Below are 21,786 nucleotides of genomic sequence, written 5' to 3'. Positions count from 1 at the left end.
GTTCTTTAAAAATTTGTATAAAAATTACATTGTAATAAAAATTTTCCATTAAAAGTATAATAATGTGGGCAGCCCCGGTGGTGCAGCGGTTTAGCGCTGCCTGCAGCCCAGGGTGCGATCCTGGGGACCCGGAATCGAGTCCCACGTTGGGCTCCTTGCATGGAGCCTGCTCCCTCTGCCTGTGTCTCTGCCTCTCTCTCTCTCTCTGTGTGTCTCTCATGAATAAATAAATAAAATCTTTAAAAAAAATAAAAAATAAAAGTATAATAATGTGAGGGTCTATATCCAGAGAACTAAAAGATACAATAAAAAATTTTTTTTAATTTTTTTATTTATTTATGATAGTCACACAGAGAGAGAGAGAGAGAGAGAGAGGCAGAGACACAGGCAGAGGGAGAAGCAGGCTCCATGCACCGGGAGCCCGACGTGGGATTCGATCCCGAGTCTCCAGAATCGCGCCCTGGGCCAAAGGCAGGCGCTAAACCGCTGCGCCGCCCAGGGATCCCACAATAAAAATTTTTAGTTATGAGACAATTATTTATAGTTTGGGTATTTTTTAAAAAGATTTTATTTATTCATGAAAGACACAGAGAGAGAGAGAGGCAGAGACATAGGCAGAGCGAGAAGCAGGCTCTATGCAGGGAGACTCATATGGGACTCTATCCCAGGACTCCGGGATCATACCCTGAGCCAAACGCAGATGCTCAACCACTGAGCCACTCAGGCATCCCTAGTTTGGGTATTTTTAATCTCAAAATTAGTCTGCACTGCACATGTGCTTTTATTTTTTTTAATTTTAATTTTTTAATTTTAATTTTTTAAAAGATTTTATTTATTTATGAGAGAGAGAGAGAGAGAGAGGCAGAGACACAGGCAGAGGGAGAAGCAGGCTCCGTGCTGGGAGCCTGATATGGGACTCGATCCCGGGACTCCAGGATGATGCCCTGGGCCAAAGGCAGACACCAAACCGCTGAGCCACCCAGGGATCCTCCAATTTTTTTAATTTTTAAAAGATTTATTTATTTGAGAGAGAGAGAGAGAGAGAGAGTAACAGAGTGTGCACGAGCAAGAGGTAGAAAGGGAAAGAATCTCCAGCAGACTCCCTGCTGAGCCCAAGGTAGCTGGATCCCACAGACCCTGAGATCATGAGGCACCTCTGCACATGTGCTTTTAAACATTAAGGGGCACCTGGCTGGCTCAGTTCATAAAACATACAACTCTTAATCTCAGGGTCGTGAATTCAAGCCTCATATTGGGTGCAGAGATTACCTAAAAATAAAAATCTTTAAAGATTAAACATTAGGGTAGCCCGGGTGGCTCAGCGGTTTAGTGCGGCCTTCAGCCCAGGATGTGGTCCTGGCAACCTGGGATCGAGTCAGGCTCCCTGTATGGAATGGAGCCTGCTTCTCCCTCTGCCTGTCTCTGTGCCGGTCTCTCTCTCTCTCCCTGTGTCTCTCATGAATAAATAAAATCTTTTAAAAAAAAGATTAAACATTAGATATTGCCAATATGATTATTCATATTGATTATTCAAAATGATTATTAGAGTAGGTGTTTTTCGGGTTTTGTTTGTTTTAGAGTAGGGTTTTTTGACCTTGTTGTGGATAGAAGGTTTGTGGCCCTCCCCCCAGCCATCCCAAATTCATATGTTGAGGCCTTAACAACTATCATGGTTGTAACATTTTAAGGTGGGGCCTTTAGGAGGTAATTAGGTTCAGATGAGGTCATGAGGGTGGAGCCACCATGATGGGATTAGTGTCCTTTTAGGAACAGAGAGGGGCACCTGGATGATTTGGTTAAGCCTCTGCCTTTGGCTCAGGTCATGATCTCAAAGTCCTGGGATTGAGCCCCACATGGGGCTCTCCACTCACCAGCAAATGTGTTTCTCCCTCTCCTCTCTGATCTCTCTTGCTTTGGTTCTCCCTCAAATAAATAAATAAAATCTTAAAAACAAAAACAAAACAGAAAGAAAGACTAAGGCTTTCTCTTTCCATCATGGAGGGACCCAGGGAGAAGGCAGCTGTCTGCAAGCCAGGAAGAGAGCCCTCACCAGAACTCAACAATGCTGGCCTCCTGATCTCTCACTTCCAGGCTTCAGAACTATGAGAAAACAAATTTCTGCTGTTTAAGCCATTCAGTCTCTGGTAATTTGTTATGGCAGCCAGAGCTCATACAAACCTCAAATTCTAGTTTTCTCAATTTGAAGTGACACTTTGAAGCCAGAATAAATTAGAGTAATATTGAGAAAAAGTAATTTTTTTAAGGGCGGGGAAGAGCAGAGCAGGGGAGAGAGAATCCCAAGCAGGCTCCACACCCAGCTAGGAGCCCAACACAGAACTTGATCTCATAATCCTGAGATCATGACATGAGCTGAAATCAAGATTAGTACACTTAACCAATTAAGTCACCTAGGTGCCCCTGAGAAAAAGCTATTTTACCAGTCATTGAAGAGGAAACTGTAAAGCTGATGATGAACTTGTATGACTATTGAATAGCATCAGAAACAAAGTAGAAATGTTCAAATATAGATTTTTAACATTTTCATAATATGCAAAAACATAAGCATCAAAACAAAAGCAAAAAACTAGAAAAAAAATGGCCAAGTCTTGCTATATGAAACATAAATTATATAAATACTCACTTTCTGATAATGGTTAAAACCAGAAGAGGCAGTAATTAACTTTAATAATTCATAATATTAATATAAAAAACAAGCAATAAATTATTTTATACAGAAAAAGAGCACAGACCCCACAGACATGAAAAATATTCAAAATCAAATAAAATAGCTTTAAGCTTTTTTTTTTTAGGTTTTAAGCTATCAAAAATATTAAACTAATAGAGCTAGGTATGCTTACTGCTGATGTGATACAAAATGTTTTAACCTTTTTGGAGAATAATCTGGCAATATGTAACAAGAGCTAGAAAACTACTGATGCCTTCTAAGTAAATATATTTGGGTAATAAGCCATAAGTAAGCAGCCCAAATAGAGTAATTTATATAAAGATATCCAATGCAGAAATATAATGAAGCAGAAAAACTGAAACCACATAAGCATGCACAGAAGGGATGGTGAAGCAAACTAGTATATTACACAATAGAATAACTATAGTTGCTATTCAAAGTGGTAGGTTAAATTATGAAAACAGAATAACAGAATAAAGTACAAAGAAAATATAGAACATAAAGAATACAGAAATACCTGTATTTTGAAAATGTGGGGAATGTGGATAGAAACCGTGAATTCTGTTTTTTTCCTATAAAGTTAAAAATAAGAGTTCTGGCCATGGTGTGGCTCCTGAGCCTACTGTGATAAAACAATTTTAAAAAATTGTCCTGTGATAAGACAATTAAAAAAAAAGATTTTAAGTAATCTCTACACCAAATGTGGAACTCAGACTCACAACCCAGAGATCAAGAGGTGGGTGCTCTACTGAGCCAGCCAGATGCCCTATGAGACACTTACATTTAAATTATAGTAATATATAAACTGTCATTCTTTATTTTTTTTAAGATTTTATTTACTTATTCATGAGAGACACACAGAGAGGGAGAGGCAGAGACACAGGCAGAGGGAAAAGCAGGCTCCATGCGGGGAGCCAGATGCGGACTCGATTCAGGGTCTCCAGGATCAGGCCCTGGGCTGAAGGCGTCGCTGAACGGCTGAGCCACTGGGGCTGCCCTAAACTGTGATTCTTTTTTTTTTTTTTTTTTTTAAGATTTATTTATTTATTTATTCAGAGAGAGCGAAAGAGAGGCAGAGACACAGGCAGAGGGAAAAGCAGGCTCCATGCGGTGAGCCGGATGCGGGACTCGATTACCGGCCTCCAGGATCAGAGCCCGGGCTGCAGGCGGCACTAAACCGCTGCACCACCGGGGCTGCCCCTAAACTGTGATTCTAAGGGAAAGATTATCTCCCCATAAACAATGTCATCATATAACCCCCACCTTACTAGCATGTACCCACAGCTATTGTTGCTGCAAAATGAGAGGCAGAAGGGCAGGGGACACACCCAATGTCCCCTTCACCACTGCTCATCACCAGGCCTCCTGTCTGCAGTAGCCACGGCACCCTGGTCCACAGCAGGAAGACTTCCAGGTTGAGAGCAAGATTCCACTGAGCCAATATACCCTTAGAGAAGAGTCTTTTAAACCTAAGCAATGTGGATTCTGGGATTCTTCCCAAACTTGGCTTTCTCAAACAAGACACATGTGTTTGAGGCAGAGTCTCACGTGAGTCCATTGATTCTGTACAACAAAAAAGAAAACTTTCACAAGGGCACCAAAATTCAAATTTAAGGATCTTAAGGATATGAAAAATAAACAAGTGAAGATCTCATGAAATAATAAGTGTGCACTTACTTTCCACAGCACATATGATGCTTATCAGGCATAGCCAAGCCCAGGACAAGGATGCAGTACTTCTGTGCTAAGTATTTCTGTGCTGCTTCTAACTTATTTATAACCAATTCCATCTCTTTTTTCTCTACAAGGCCCCTGAAAAGAAAGTGATCATTTGGATTAATTTGGGCAAATGTCAGTATTTATTAGCAAAAAGTCAGAAATGTAAACTATTTTGAAAAAAATGCAAGTGAGTCAACACATCTCACTTATCCTTCTGTTTATTTGATTTGAGCTATGGCAGAGGGAGGGTCTCCAAGCCCTTTGATAGTTATTGTAATCAGCATCTCAAGTTTATGGTGAATTTCCACTTTTTAATATTCTTTAGAGTATGTATCCTTCATTTTACATATAGGCAGCCCTAATTTATATAGAACAACTCAACTAACAAATTACCTATACTGGTTTCTGAGGTACCTAGCAGCCCATTTTCCTGCTGTTCTGTTAAAAGAGCTATGGAGACTTCCCCTTCAGCTTCCCCTAAATTTCTGATATTACTACTAAGTTTGAAGGCTCAATGTTTGAACTACTCAATGCTTCTTTATTCTCAGTTCTGTGTTTGCTGACAAGCATGTGTGGGCCACGACTCTCGTAACTTTGATATCTTTTTTTTTTTTAAGATATTTATTTGACACACAGAGAGCGCACAAGCAGGGGGAGCAGCAGGCAGAGGGAGAGGGAGAAGCCGTCTCTTTGCTAAGCATGGAGCCTGATGCAAGTCTCAATCCCAGGAACCTGGGATCACAACCTGAGCCAAAGTCTATGCTTAAACCGATGGAGCCACCTGGAGCCACCCGGCGGCGTGTCTGGCATCAATTATAATAACCTTGCTTCCCTGTGCAAACACTGCCCAAGTTCCAATTGAATTGCAAATAAACTTTCCAAAAGACAGCCTTTTCATAGGTTACAGTGTATCTGGAGCCTAATTTTAGAGTTTTTGCAGTACAATATAGTAGGAAACAATATTGTTAACAATACATTTCAGTGATTGCTATTGAAAAGTGAAGTGTCACTGGCTTTTTATCTGCCTTTTAATTTTCAAAAAGATTTAAACCCAATGAAATGCACTCTTAAACAACAGGGACAAATTACTGCCCTTTTTGATGTTAACCACTAGACAGACCACATGAGGATATGTTGTGGAGGAAGGGGTTTAAGGATAATAGAGATATTTCAAAGCACAAATTGTTATCACATGTGGTGAGAAGGCTTGTGAGTCACTGAAATAAGATGAGTTTCTGGAATAAGGTGAGTTCCAACTTTAAATGCCCATATTTCATATAATCCAAACACCTACACCTACCTGCACCCCAATGGCCATCACTATGCCTACCTCCCTGTTTCCTTCAGCAGCTGCCACCCTCTCTTACCCTTCACTCCTACTTTACCAGAGCTGCCAATAGCTAATATGTCTCTTTTGCTATTGAAAACAAAATAATAAAAAAATGCCTTGAAATTTTTAGGCCAATAGTTCCTTTTTTTAAAAAAATAAATTTATTTTTTATTGGTGTTCAATTTACCAATATACAGAATAACACTCAGTGCTCATCCCGTCAAGTGCCCCCGTCAGTGCCCGTCACCCATTCACCCCCACCCCCCCACCCTCCTCCCCTTCCACCACCCCTAGTTCATTTCCCAGAGTTAGGAGTCTTTATGTTCTGTCTCCCTTTCTGATATTTCCCACACATTTCTTCTCCCTTCCCTTATATTCCCTTTCACTATTATTTATATTCCCCATATGAATGAGAACATATAATGTCCTTCTCGGATTGACTTACTTCACTCAGCATAATACCCTCCAGTTCCATCCACGTTGAAGCAAATGGTGGGTATTTGTTGTTTCTAATGGCTGAGTAATATTCCATTGTATACATAGACCACATCTTCTTTATCCATTCATCTTTCGATGGACACCGAGGCTCCTTCCACAGTTTGGCTATTGTAAGCCAATAGTTCCTAAGCTCAGATATACTTAAGAATCACCTGGGAGGGGATCCCGGTGTGGCTCAGCGGTTTGGCGCCTGCCTTTGGCCCAGGGTGTGATCCTGGAGTCCTGGGATCAAGGCCAATGTCGGGCTCCCTGCATGGAGCCTTCTTCTCCTCTGCCTGTGTCTCTACCTCTCTCTGTGTCTTTCATGAATAAATAAATAAAATCTTAAAAAATAAATAAATAAAACAAGCATAATCCTTTGGTAAAAAAAAAACTGATAATAATTTCAAGTGCCGTAAATTGACCATAAATTTGAGCCCAATAATCTCTCCTGGAAATGTATCCTTCCTTTTTTTAAATATTTTTTTATTGTAGGTACTTTATTTTTTAAAATATTTTATTTATTTATTCATGAGAGACACAGGCTCCATGGAGGGAGCCCAATGCGGGACTTGATCCCGGGGCTCCAGGATCACGCCCTGGGCCGAAGGCAGGCGCTAAACTGCTGAGCCACCCAGGGATCCCCGAAATGTATCCTTCTTAAAAAAAATATCCAAAATTAAGGGGGAAATCTAATGCATGAAATATTCAATAATATTCAATTATTACCTATCTGTCTATCAGGAAAACTGGCAACTCCCAAAACTATATAAAATGGAGGTGGAAAAGTAGTAATGCCAGCTGTGGTAATACAGCCAGGTACTGTTTAAGGACTCAACATTTATTAACATAAGAATCTCCATAGGATTTATTCCAGCACCAAAGTCCGTACCCTTAACCACCATATGTACTATACTGCCTCTTAATAGATGAGTCAATCAGTCAATAACACACATTAGCTTGATGGAAATCATGCCCCCACTAAAAATTATAATCTATGAAGATTGTAATACCTTGAAAAATACTTATGCTATGACATTTTTAAAAAGATTTTATTCATTTATTTGAGATAGCAAGAGAGAGAGAATGAGTGGAGGGGTGAGGTAGGAGGGGGGGACAGAGGAAGAAGCAGACTCCCCACTGAGCAGGGAGCTCAATGAGTCTCAGGGCTTGATCCCAGAACCCTGGGATCATGACCTGAGCCAAAGGCAGACACTTAACTGACTGAGCCACCCAGGCGCTCCTGATATAATGTTTTAAAACTGCATAATTTTACCTTCGTACAGATCCTAAATACAAATGGAGAAATTCTGTATAATAGAGTTTTGCTGATTGGTAAGGGTGGACACGCTGCACAGTGGCTTAGGCGTAGGCATGGGAGTTAGATAGATCTGGGCTCCCATCTCAGCTCCCCCACCAACCAAGCAAGTCACCTCCAGCCAGCTCCTTAACCTCTCTGAGCCTTAGCTTCTTCATTTGTAAAATGGGGGTAAGGCTCCATCTGGCATTGGGGCTTTTAATCATCTAAAATCACAGCAGGGGTACCTCTGTACCCCTCTCAGCTCTCTCTCACAGGTTGTAGGCTTTCCTTTCAAGTGGCAACCTCTGGGTTAAGATAAATATGCCCTATCTCATCTAATCTGGATGGGAACACTGTAAAGTAGATACTATTATCCCTGTTACACCTCAATTGTTTGATTAAAATAGATTTTTTTCCTCAAAGTTATTTAAGTTCAGATATCTCAATATAATCCATATTTATTTCTATTATAATAAGTAAGCGGACTACTGGAAGCCCAAAGTGAAAAATTATTTTAAATATCTTAGAATCACCAATCATTTTAAGGCTTGGATTATTCTCTTATTCTGTAACTGATTCCTTCTAAGAAAGTCCACCTTATACCATTGAGCTCTAATAAGCTTTAGTGGGTTTCAAAAACAACTAAGAAACCTTTTTTCTCTGTAACATATTCCAATAAATTATGAAATGAAACAAATGTCTGCTAAATTAGCACTAACCCCCAGAATTAGAAAATGCCACATAAAATATAAACTCATGTGCTGCCAAAAGTCTAAGTTCTTTTGGGGGATGAAGACTCCTTAAACCTCGTGAGCCTCCAGCTGGCTGAGCCCTTTTGCTTGCCACCATAGAAACAACACTTCACAATCTCCGGCTGCTCTGCTGTGCCCAGAAATAGTACAGATACGATATATTATGATGGCTTCACTGGAGCAGCAGTGTTTGAATTATTTATCTAGTTCTTTACAGAACTGCTGCCCAGATACATTAATCTATCCATAAAATGCTTTTCAAACTGCTTGGTTGTACACAAGGATTTTGCATTTTAAAAACATCCCATAGCAACAAATTGATGACTCGAACAGCATTCCTAACAGTTAAATCATTGGGTTGGCTCCACACATACTAGGGAGGGCAGCCTAGGCACTTGGAAAGTTCCATGGCTTGCAAAAGGTCACCAAGGCTGAGAGGCATTGTTCTGCTCTGGCCTCCCAAGTTCCCAGATTCTTGCTCTTTAAAGCTCTGAGTCACCTCTGCCTAAAGCAGTTAAATTCTTCCTATGTAGGCTAAGAAATCTTGTTTTCTTCTGTGTTATGGAATAACATTTTGGTCATATCTATTAATTTTTTCATTCTTAGTTTTTTTCATTAGATGCTTACAAAAGCCCTAGCAAGAATTTCATAAGCATAAAAAGCACAGAACCAATATCTCTATCTGCACTGTCAGATATGGTAGCCATGAGCCACCTGTGGCTACTGAGCCCTAACTGTGGTTAGTCTAAATTGGTGTATATTGTAAGTATAATATTGATATCGGATTTCAAACACTTACTACAAAAAGTAAAGTATGTCATCACTAATCTTCTAATATTTGACTACATGTTGCAATGACATTTTTGAGTCATTACATTAAATATGTTATTAAAATTAATTTCAGGGGCAGCCTGGGTGGTTCAGCAGTTTAGCACCGCCTCCAGCCCAGGGCCTGATCCTGGAGACTCGAGATCGAGTCCCACATCGGGCTCCCTGCATGGAGCCTGCTTCTCCCTCTGCCTGTGTCTCTGCGTCTCTCTCTCTCTGTCTCTCATGAATAAATAAATAAAATCTTAAAAATTTAATTTCACTTTTATATTAAATTTTAAGTTACATATGTGGCTCTCATATTTCTACTGGGCAGTGCTGGTCTACATTATCTGGAATATTTTGTTGCTAGAATAATCATTTGAATTATTCAGTGAGTTTTAAAAACTGAAGAACTCCTCCCATGTAAAACGTTTTAGTATACTCCAAAAATTAAAAAATTTCCATCATCTCTTTACCTTAGTTTTAATATTGTCAATGATAAAATTTTAAAGTGCACTACAAAATCCTACTTACACCATATAGCTTTTGGGTTGTTTTTCCAGTGAGTTTTTTTCCAAGTAATGAGATAAATAGTACAATAATGCCATGAGGAAATTGTCAAGATTCTTATTCCTGTGGGGAGAGTTTAAAAAAAAAAAGAAGAAGAAAGAAAGGAATGCTAACATGTTTTTTTCAAATATTTATTTAAATTCTAATTAGTTAATATATAGTATATATTTCAAACATAAAACATAGTATAAATACATTTCCAACATTAAACATACAGTATAAACATATTTCAAACATAAAACTTCATATTTCAAACACGAGAATAAGTAGGAATACACATTATATCATGTCTATCACACAACTAATTTACCATTCAAAATTCTATCTACTGTACTATTGAAGATGTAAGAAATCTGATTTTTATGACCAAACTTCTTGGGATGTCACACACTAAATTATAGTTTTGCCTATCAATTAGTTTAAATTTTTGTTTTCATTAAACAAATAATATTTTACATTGTTTAAAATATGTAAGGTAAAAAGTCCTCTCACTCCTTTGCTACCATTCTACTTCCAAGTGGTAGCCACTGCTAAGAGTATAATGAATCTTTTCTAAACTTTCCAAAGTACAGACAATTACCCAGAAGGTCCTCCCTCACCAACACACAGACATGTACATGAATATATGGCTTAAAATTTTCTTTGGTAACAAGGAAGATAATGCTATACACAAGTCTTTGCAAATTGCTTTTTTTTTTTTAAGATTTTATTTATTTATTCATGAGAGACACACACACGGAGAGGCAGAGACACAGGCAGAGGGAGTAGCAGGCTCTATGTAGGGAGCCCAATGTGGGACTCGATTCCGGGACCCCAGGATCACGCCCTGAGCAGATGCTCAACCACTGAGCCAACCCAGCCTCCCTGCAACTTGGTTTTGTCACTTACCTGCTTAGCATGGTACTATGTATCGATATATGAAACTGTATATCGATTTTTCTCATTCTTTTAAAAGCTGGGTATTCTATATCATAATTTATTTAACTAGTTCTCTATTGATGAGTATGTAGGTCTCTTAAAAATGTTATTGACATGGCTGCAGTAATTATCCTTATGGCCACATCTCTGAGTAACTTCCTAGGAGTGAGGTTGGTAGGGCATGGCGGAGAGCATATTAGAGTTTCATAGCTTTGCTCTAGGAAAAGGTTGCACTGATTCACAATTCCATCTCATTTGTTTTAAAACTAGAAGCTTTGGGACACCTGGATGGCTCAGTGGTTAAGCATGTGCCTTTGGCTCAGGGCGTGATCCTAAAGCCCCGGGATCAAGCTCGGTATCAGGCTCCTTGCATGGAGCCTACTTCTCCCTCTGCCTGTGTCTCTGCCACTCTCTTTCTGTGTCTCTCATGAATAAATAAATAAAACCTTTTAAAAATAAATAAATAAAACTAGAAGCCTTTGCTTTCTAACTATCCTCACAAGATTTTTGCTGCTTCCTATCTAGCAAATGCAAATTCTTAACTGGCATTCTTTCTTCAACCATCCCTTGACAACTGGATGAAGATAAGCATTGTAGGTTTTTCCCCCCCATAATGTTCATAACTACCTGTCCTGGGTTGGGTTCTCCCAGAGACGGACTCTGAGACAAAGATGTGAGAATAAGTAGTTTACTTGGGAAGTGTTCACAGGAAACATCAGTAGCAGGGTGGGGAAGTTAGACAGGGAAGAGAAGGAAGCCCACAAAGTGGGCGTTAACAAGTTCATTCATTATCCCTGTGGACAAACATAGTTCAGTCCTGAGGTGGGGGGGTACTCTGGGAGACAGTTCAGAAAGCTTCTCAGAGTTATCTCGACAGGTGAAAATTGGGATATTTTTGTACCAACTCTCTGTCTAGCACAATCCAGATGGAAGGCTGCTTCTGGGACACTGACTCACTGGTGCTTCCAGCTTGCCTTGTAGTCAGGCTGAGTGTGCTCCTGCTGTGGAATAAAGCTTCAGGTGTTTGCCACAAGCAGCCTTTGCTGAACACTGAGAGAATTTGGGAGGGCTGCCAATAGTTGCGTACCCAGTTCTCACTGAGTACTCACAAGTGTGGCAACATGAGGAGCACCTTCCACCCACCTGTGTATGGAGTCACGATTACTTCTAATTTTCTATCCGAGGAAATAAGCTTAGAAAGGGCAAGAAGTTGCCCTGGTAGAGTCATACACCTAGTACTTGCTGGGGCTCCAACATGGAGAAAACTGATCTTCAGTAAATGAATATACTTGATGGGTGAACAGAGAGCTAGCTAAGGACAAGGCATGAGCTTGGGGCAGCACATTGACAAGTCCTTGAAACAGGCAAAGGGGCATTCCTCTAAGGACTCAACTGCCTTGATGTTCGTACTTTGCTAAGGGCAGAAGGCAATCTTAGCCCAACCCCCAGGAGCCTATAAGTCTGCTTTAACATAAAAATTCCTTTAAAAATGTCCCTTTATCGCTAAACCCCCAAGATAGGTGTTGGCAATCATCCTCCAAGCACATGACCCACCAATATACATCTTACGATATAGATCTGAAGGGTCTCATGACTCAGGTTTTATTAGATGGTAATAAGTGATCTTTTCCCAACAACAGCTAGCCCCCTCAAGGTCCTGGAACCTTGCTTCCAAAATTCCTTAGAGAGTACACTATCCTCAAAGCCCTCCCAACTCCAAGGTATATAATCAGTCACCCCTCACAGGCCCAGGGCAGCAGTTCTTCCTGCCTATGGGTCCTGTCCCTGTATTTTAATAAAACCACCATTTTGCACCAAAGACATCTCAAGAATTACTTCTTGGTTGTCAGCTCCAGACCTCACCTATATTCCAAAATGTTTCAAGAATTCTTTCTTGATCGTCAGGTCCAAACCTCACTTATATTCCAAAACTTCATCAATACCCTCTAACTGTTTACAAAGATAATGTGGTCTTTCTGGGACTTTGACAATGTGCTCTCCATACTCCTTGCCCTAGGACTTCATTTTGGGCTCCTGTGACTTCTGGCTTCCTGTCTTTGATCCCAGTCTTTGAGACTGAGTCCTGAGGGGATGGCTTGCATAAAGCCTGCCCCATGTCCTATCTCCAAAAAACATATTTATCATCATTCATCAGTTGCAATTCAAATTAAGGATAAAACATCTAAAATGTCTCAGGAGCATTACATACCTCATAAATATTGTAAAAGAACAGATCCGCTGCATCTCAGTATCTTGTAGCAAAAACAAAGCAACAACTGAAAGGAGAGAAGATGGCCAATTGAAGAGAGGGACAAAGGGCTCCCTCAGAGGCTCACCCTAGATAGCATATGTGATAACGAAACAGTTACTCACATTTAGCATCATGTAGTGTCACATTGCCCTGCTGACCTCGTTTTCCTAAGGCTTTAGGTGACTTATCATCTCTTGAAGCAAATTTTTTATCTGTCAACCTGTTTTGGAATAGAATGGTCTCTGGTAGAGCTTTGAAAGGTTTCAGTTGCATTTAATTGATCCTGAGGTACATGAAGCTTTTACGATAAAGAGAGCCTGAGTGTCAAAACCCAAAAATGGGTTTTGTTTAATGTAGGAGAATTTTGGAATGCCTTGTATTAAACATTATATTTACCATGCTAGGGGTAGGAGAAATGTACACTGCCTGACATAAAATGTAAATACCAATTCCATCTAAAACAGAGCATTTAAAAATAAAATAAAATAAAATAAAATAAAATAAAATAAAATAAAATAAAATAAAATAAAACAGAGCATTTAAATAATCTACTAATCATCTACTTAGGTACTCTATGGTGTAGCTACCATTTTCAGATTTTAAAAAACATATAAAATGTTGAACATTTGCTATGAGCCAGATTATCACAGGGATACATTTGCAGGGACTACCGTTACTGCCTCCCATGATTGAGAAATAGTGCATGTTCTCTCCTTAATGGGTATCTGCACATCAACCTCAGATAATGGTATGATATTTTCTTAGAGTTTGTGAAAAGTTGAGCCATTCTGCTGAGAGGAGCTGTCAGCAGCACTGCCATAGTTTGGAAAAGATACCTGTCTGCAGCTGGACCATCAGTTTCAGCAAAGTGTATTGCTTTGCCTTTCTTCCCTTTTTCCTTGAGTTCTACTGCAGGTGTAAAACTGGAATACAAATGAAAAAATTAGGAACTTGACCTTTCCCCAGGGGAAGGCTGATCCTAGCAGGACAGTGGCTCATGGGATCTTAAGACTTGAAGATGTTATGAGTGGAGTCTGGGAAGGCTCCAAGGCACCGTGGTACTCAATTCACATATTTTACATATGGAACAACCATTTAGAAAAAGATGAACATTTCAGACTTTATGCTCTGCCTCTATGTATCAGCAGTCTCCAGAACATCACCATACACAAAACATTTCCATCTGAAAATGTTTCGGTAACTTCACAAGAAACAGAAAGTTCATGATAAGCCTGGAAAAATGTTTTTATTTATTGAGCATCTCTGACGCACCAAGTGCTTTTAGGCATAGTCTTATTCAATCACAATAACTCTAGGGGGAAGATATTACTAGTATGGCCATTTTTTTACATACAAGAAAACTGAAGCTTAGAAAGAGATTAAGTAACATGACCAAGATCACTAAGCATGTGTCAGAGCCAAGACCGGGGTCCAGGATCTCTCACCACAGAGCCATGCATGTACCCACCAAGCAATCCTGTCTCCTGAGCTGTCATCTCAGTTGTCACTGCTGTGGACGCTTCTAAGTGCCTTGACTGTCTCTCAGAAGGTTTCAGGACCCTTTAATGAACTCAAGGTTAAGTTCTAAGGTCATACAAACATTTACTAAGTGGTAACAGTGCTGAGTAAGAAGGGACAACGACTGAGCAACACACACACATGCTGAGGCCATACTCTGTGCCATCCATTGCTCTGATGTGAAAATAAAACGGTCCCCATTATAGTCAATCCACAGCCTCTTGGGAATTTCAGCAAATGCTTAATAGAAAAACCAAGAAAAACATTTTGAACACCAGCAGAATGTGGTTCCTGCTTTTCAGAGAGTACGTTTTCTAGGGGAATTGGCGGGGGGGGGGGGGGGGGGTGTCTACCAAATACATTGGTTTGGAAACCCACTGTGGATTAGAATTTTCATTCTTCTGTCTGAACCAATGCCACAGTGATAACACAACCCAGAAGCCTAATCTCTGCCCACAGCTTCATGCCCCTCTGCTAAGCTTAAGTGCGGGTATAGTAATAGAAGCACATTTCCCCAGACTTTACTCATTCTCTAAAGATGGATGTCAATCATGTATACTCTCTTCATCTCCTTGTCAACACAACAGTTTTTTATATTTTAATAGGTGTGGGGGTTTTGTGTGTGTGTGTGTGTGTTTTGATACAATAGTTTTGAAACAACTTTCTTTGAAAATTTTCTGGGACTGATATTACTCACAAAGTAATCATTTTAGAGAAATACTTTCCCATGGGAATAATAAAGTTAATCAATTTGGTTCTTTCTTCCTCCAAGAGTTTTTGCCAACCTCCCAGCAGTTTTCAGGTTGTAAAACGGGTTAGCTCCTAAAAGCATGTATATCATGTCACCGCAAGGGAATGATCCTTTGCATTTTTCTACTTTTCTTTTTTCTAAAGACCATTGGCACCAACTTGGTCAGTGGATGATTTCTAAGCTTTTCATCCTTTTTGATGCTACTCTTATCACTAATATCCAAGGACTGGATATTTAGTGGGGAGGGTATGCTGAAGTACTAAGGGGATGGGTGAAAAAAAAATGGAAGAATACCAATTTTTTTTTTTAAGATTTTATTTACTTATTCATGAGAGGCAGAGAGGAAGATGCAGAGGGAGAAGCGGGCTCCCTCTGGGGAGCCCAATACAGGACTCCATCCTAGGACTCTGGGATCATGACCTGAGCCAAAAGCAGATGTTCAATCATTGAGCCATCCAGGCATCCCAGAATACCAAATGTTGATGGTGGCTACCACCAAAGAGGATCAGGTGAGGCAGAGAGGTGAAATGGTGTTGAAGACATCTAGCTTCCAATCTGTATACTTCCATTTTATTTGAGTTTTTTTTTTTTTTTAATAACAAGACTATATTATTTCTTGCATTCCTACAAAAAAGTTGATAGAGGCCCATACAAACACTATATGGTAGATATGTTATATTGACAGACCATTTAAATAGCCTTTAATAAAATAATCAAATCTCCCAAACAAATCCAGACTTAAGAAAATTTATTTTATTTTTTAAAAACTTTTTTAAAGATTTTATTTATTTATTCATGAGGCAGAAGAGAGAGAGAGAGAGAGCGAGAGAGAGAGAGGCAGAGACATAGGCAGAGGGAGAAGCAGTCTCCATGCAGGGAGCCTGACATGGGACTCGATCCTGGGACTCTGGGATCATGCTCTGAGCCAAAGGCAGATGCTCAACCACTGAGCCACCCAGGCGTCCCCCCAAAATTTATTTTTTAAAAAGATTTTATTTATTTATTCATTTGAGAGAGCACGAGCAGGGGGAATGGCAGAGAGAAAAGGAAAAGCTACTTTTAAAAAGCCTACCTAAAAAAAAAAAAAAGAAAAAGCCCGGGTGGCTTAGTTGGTTAAGCATCTAAGCATCTACCTCTGGCTCAGGTCATGATCTTGGGGACCTGGGATTGAGCCCCATGTGAGGCTCCCTGCACAGCCATTTTCCTTCTCCTTCTGCCATTCCCTCTGCTTATGCTCTCTCTCAAATAAGTAAAAACCTTTTTATATTTTAAGTAGCTCAATGCTGGGATCAAACAACCCTAAGACCAAGACCTGAACTGAGATTGAGTTAGATGCTTAACCGACTGAGCCACTCAGGTGCCCCCCAGACATTTTCTAATGGCTCTCTGAAGCCATTTCTTGCAAGGTGCTTGTGCAGATTCCTTCACATAACCACCCTAAATAAGAACACAAAGTTGTTTGCATGTTTCTCCTTGGATCATCACATTGTTTTGGCCACTTAAAAGCCATTGGCAGTTAACTTTCCTACCCCAGGCTAGGGAAATGACAGGTCACCAGTTCTCCCGGGATTTCTCTTCTCTGGAAGACAAGAGTAGATAGATATACCCAATCTCAGTTACTGTCAAATGAAATTACTGTCTCCTATCCTTTTCTCAGTCCTATCCCTATAATTCAAAGTGTCTTGCCCTAATTTAAGATGAGAGACACGAAGTGCTTGTCCTTAGCCAGTAGGCTGACATTTACTGCTGAGCCTCTAGACATTATTTTCTTTCAGACATACCTTCCCTACTTCACACTTGTCTGAGTGGTGGTTCACATGAGTCAAGTTATTCTTTACCTTGACTGGTGAGAAGTCTTTCTCCCTGTGAGTGCCCTGCTTAGCCCTATAGACAGACTACACTCACAGTGCATTTGAAATCACTAGAAAGTGTCACTAGTAATAACTGGAAGCTGTCCTTTGAATCATAATTCTGACTAGCTCCCAAACCACAGTCTGAGCTAGTTCTGTGCCCTCCTGCAGTCTCTACCATCTTCCCCTCCATCTGGCAACCCATTTAGTATCTGGGCCTTTCACAGACCACATTTTGTTCATTCACAGTATTACAACATAATTATACCGTTTCCCTTTGCCCTGAAATAAATGACAAAAAGAATCATAGTTTCCACTAGAATCCATCACTAAAATGCAGAGGGCTGGATCACTCTTGGCTTCCACATAAGTTAGAGCTCCTTGGTGGTTATTAGAGTTCTCTCAAGCCGTGAGGAAAGACAAGAGTAGTTCAGGGTTTCTGGAGGGATAGTTTCCTCAGCTGTATGTCTGTAGGAGAGTCAATGACCTTGGCAAAGACTCAGGTGGGCTGCTGGTTCTCTCCCAGTTGTGAGGAGGGGCTTCTGAAACAAGAAAGGATAGGAGAGCTACCACTGTGTCAGAGGGAAATCCGCCTCACAGGCCAAACCAGGGTGGCCTGTGAAGAAAGGTATTCCCTCTTTAACAAATAAGAAATGGGCACGTGTGCTAATGAATTACACAACACCCTCATTTACTCCTCACAAAGCATTATTAATCCATTTTATGGATGAGGGAACTGATCATCAGCAAGGCTAAGTAACTTGACAAATGATAACCACCTAGTTAGAGGGAGAGCTAGGATTTGAATTCAGGTCTTCCTCTAAAACACTCATCAAGGTCTCTTCCTTAACAACCTATTAAGAGGGCAGCCTGGTGGCTTAATGGTTTAGCGTTGCCTTCAGCCCAGGGCCTGATCCTGGGGTCTTGGGATCGAGTCCCACATTGAGCTCCCTGCATGGAGCCTGCTTCTTCCTCTGCCAGTGTCTCTGCTTCTGTGTGTGTGTCTCTCATGAATAAATAAATAAAATCTTTAAAAAACAAACAAACAATTTATTAAGAAATAATGACTATCCAGGATGCCTGAGTGGCTCAGCGGTTGAATGTCTGCCTTTGGCTCAGGGAGTGATCTCGGTGTCTGGGATCAAGTCCCGCATCAGGCTCCATTTGGGGAAACTGCTTCTCCCTCTGCCTATGTCTCTGCCTCTCTCTGTGTGCCTCTCTTGAATAAATAAGTAAAATATTAAAAAAAAAGAATGAGTATCCTGTCCCTGTCCATTAGTGTGCATCCATTTCTTGTGTGGAGGTTATGGGTATCTTCTGATACAGTTATCCTTCCCAGGGTATAATCTGCAAAAGTAAGGCAGGATCTGCCTGTGACATAGGGAGCTAGGTCTTCTCTGAAGGGTGGGATTTCCAAAGTCACTCATTCAGGAAAGATGCCAGGACCTACAAGGTTGGGAAGAGCAAAGGGATCATATTCTCTAACTGGAGAACACCTAGAAGTCTATGAACAGCTGTTTGCTAGTGGGTGTAAAAGGTGGCCTACTCCATGTGAAAGAAGACTAAAACACCAGAAGGGATTCCCAGGGTTGGAAACTGATGGGTTAAAAACTGAATGCCTCTGAGATCATACTGTTACTTTGCAAAACTATTACCTGGATTCATAATACTTCAAACTTTCTTCCCCACTGCTGGCTCTTCTTTCTTTAGTTTCCTTCTCAACCTCCTTTCCCTGGACATGTTCCCTAAATGAGAGCCTTTCCCTGGGTTCCATCTGGTTCCTCTTCTCACTTCCTCTGAGTAATTTCAACTACTCCACGAGCATTGATAACTGACAACTGTATAGTGAAGGTTCAGCTCTTTCCGCAGACATAAAATGATACACATGCCTACTAAACACCTTCGCTTGGGCATCCTACAGACACTTCAAACTCAGTATGTCCAACACTGAATTCATTCCCCTTTAACTTGTACTCCCTACTACTTCCATCTCAGCAAATGGGCACCACCATCCACCAGGTGGCCAAGGCAGAAAATGGTGTCATCCTTGATTTCTCTATCACCTGTGGCCCTCACACCCCACTAATCATTTAATCCTTAAATACATCTCGAATTCATCTACTTTCCTCTCTTCCCATTGGCACCTTCTTAATTTAAGCCATCATCATCTGCCAACAGAATTTCTGCAACTGCTTCTTAACTGATATCCTACCTCCAGCCTTGTTTTCCTCCAAATTAATTTCCACCCTGCAGCCAGACTCATTTTTCTAAGACACGCTTCCAATCCTAATTTACTTCTACTTAAAACCTTTCAGGAATGCCTGGGTGGCTCAGCGGTTGGGCATATGCCTTCAGCTCAAGGCGTGATCCCGGAATACCGAGTCACACATCGGGCTCCTATATGGAGGGCTGCTTCTCCCTCTGCTTGTGTCTCTGCTTCTCTGTCTCTCTCATGAATAAATAAAATCTTTCAAATAAATAAATAAAACCTTTCAGTGAAGGGGCATCAGGGTGGCTCAGTTGGTTAAGAGTCTGACTCTTGATTTCTGTTCAGATCATGATCTCAGAGTCCCAGGATCAAGCCCCGAGTCAGCCTCCAAGCTCAGCAGGGAGTCTGCTTGAGATTGTCTGCCTCTGCCCCTCCCCCTTGCTCATACAAACACTCTCTCAAATAGATAAATCTTTTTTTTTTTTTTAATTTTTTTTAAATTTATTTATGATAGGCACACAGTGAGAGAGAGAGAGGCAGAGACACAGGCAGAGGGAGAAGCAGGCTCCATGCACCGGGAGCCCGATGTGGGACTCGATCCCGGGTCTCCAGGATCGCGCCCTGGGCCAAAGGCAGGCGCCAAACCGCTGCGCCACCCAGGGATCCCTCAAATAGATAAATCTTTTAAAAAATTTTTTTAACTAAAAAAAAATTAAAAATCCTTTCATTGGCTCCCCCATGCCCTCTGATTCAAGTTCAGATTCCTCAGCATAGAGACACCTGGGTGGCTCAGCGGTTAAGCGTCTGCCTTGGGCTCAGTGCATGATCCTGGAGTCCTCAGATCAAGTCCCACATCAGACTTCCTGCATAGAGCCTCTGCCTGTGTCTCTGCCTCTCTCTGTGTCTCTCATGAATAAATAAAATCTTAAAAAAAAAAAAAAGATTCCTCAGTATAGCATGCAAGACCTTTCATGATCTTACCCTGGTTTGAAAATTCTACTCACACCTGCCTGGAACCCTTTATCCAGGCTCCTGAACTACCTGAAGTCTCAAATATGTCCCAGGCCCTCTCAGGACTGGGCCTTTGCACATGCTGGGCCTTCTACCTAGAATGCACTCTCCTCCTCCCCAACCACATCTCCCTTTGCCCTGCCAATACCTACTCCTCTTCAGGTCTTGGCTTGGATATCACCTCTCCTGGGAAGCCTTCCCTGCCCATCCCCCACCCCATTCCCTGGGCTTCAGAAAATGGCTCCATTTGGGAACTGGGTCAGAGTGCTTGGCTGAATGTGGTTTTCCAGTCTGGGCCCAGCCCCGTGGTGGCAGTGGTAACAGTTACTAATGAATGGGCCCTAAGAACAGCCATCTCAGGGAAACAGGGTCATAGCACTGCTACTAACAGATCTTCCCTCCAACAGGAGCCTGAAGGTTCTGGTTTATTTTCAGTAAGAAGGGGCAGCATAGATACTACCTTGCCCATACCCCCTTGAACTCCCCGGTGCTCCTGTCTGTCACCTCCCTTCCACCATACTCAGTGGGAAGGTGCTCTTATCTTTTCCAAGCTCTTCTGTGCTCTTGACCCCACTCCCCACTCCTTTTCTTCTGTTTCATCTCTTTTTTTCCTCAAAACAAACAAGATTTTCCTACCTTAAAAACAAAACCGGGATCCCTGGGTGGCTCAGCGGTTTAGCGCCTGCCTTTGGCCCAGGGCGTGATCCTGGAGTCCCCGGATCAAGTCCCACATCAGACTTCCTGCATGGAGCCTGCTTCTCCCTCTGCCTGTGTCTCTGTCTCTCTCTGTCTCTCATGAATAAAAAAATTTAAAAAAACACACCAACAAAAATTACCTTCCTTTACGACTGGATCCCCAAAAGGCTACTAGGTCTTTTTTTTTTTTTCCATCACAGGTAAACTCACCGATAAGAGTACTCTATTTTTTTTATTTTTGAAGAGAGAGACTGCATAAGCAGGGGGAGCGAGAGAGGGAGAAGCAAGGTCCCCAATGAGCAGGGAGCCCTGTGTAGGTTTGATCCCAGGGCTCTGAGATCATAACCTGACCTCAAGGCAGACGCTTAGCCAACTGAGCCAGCCAGGCGCCCTTGTCTCCCTTGTTCTCATCTTGCCTCTCCATGCTACTGTGGCAGGGGCTTTCTAGAGCACAGATGCAATCCCATTATGTTTGCTTGGCAAAGATTTATAGAGTGTACTAAACAAAACCAGGTGCAAGTGCAGTGACTGAACAGGCCTTCCCTCTGCCTCTGGTGCTCCCACCCCTACCACTGCCTTGGCCCTGCACCATTACCAGCAACGGGGGTGACAAAAGTCTCTGAAATCATTTCTGGAAAAAAAAAAAAGAGCTTGTTGCTGCTCATGAGTCTTCTCACATTTTATTTTGTGATGGCATATGCTTAATTCTAAAAAGAAATCAGTACCTGCATTTCCATCAACTCCAAACACTAGCTCTGGCCTAAACATACAAAGGTCTACTTTCCTCTTCCTTGGTACTGTCCTCAGCAGCTGGACTCCCAAGGTCATCCTGATACTCTGAGATTTATCATGCCATCACCCATCTATTCTTCATAGTATTATTTTCTGTCTCCTAACTGCTCCTATTTTGTGTACTCCACCGTCTGGAGTTAGTGTGT

At 41.3% G+C, this 21,786-nt stretch overlaps 1 protein-coding gene across 1 annotated transcript in view; it reads right to left on the bottom strand.

Moving 5' to 3' along the window:
• Positions 1 to 21,786, bottom strand: part of PPP1R36 (protein phosphatase 1 regulatory subunit 36) — a 69,319-nt gene that overhangs the window by 44,049 nt on the left and 3,484 nt on the right. Inside the window, exons 3-7 of the mRNA XM_025444025.2 lie at positions 13,650 to 13,736; positions 12,936 to 13,033; positions 12,772 to 12,838; positions 9,609 to 9,707; positions 4,364 to 4,498 (exon numbers count right to left, since the gene is read on the bottom strand). Coding sequence (XP_025299810.2) covers positions 4,364 to 4,498; positions 9,609 to 9,707; positions 12,772 to 12,838; positions 12,936 to 13,033; positions 13,650 to 13,736 — 486 coding nt within the window. The remainder of the gene's footprint in view (positions 1 to 4,363; positions 4,499 to 9,608; positions 9,708 to 12,771; positions 12,839 to 12,935; positions 13,034 to 13,649; positions 13,737 to 21,786) is intronic.

This window comes from Canis lupus, chromosome 8 (assembly GCF_003254725.2).
Source record: "Canis lupus dingo isolate Sandy chromosome 8, ASM325472v2, whole genome shotgun sequence".
Classification (NCBI taxonomy): Eukaryota; Metazoa; Chordata; class Mammalia; order Carnivora; family Canidae; genus Canis; species Canis lupus.
The sequence above is the reverse complement of the archived record's forward strand: the minus strand, read 5'-3'. Positions and strand labels throughout refer to the sequence as shown.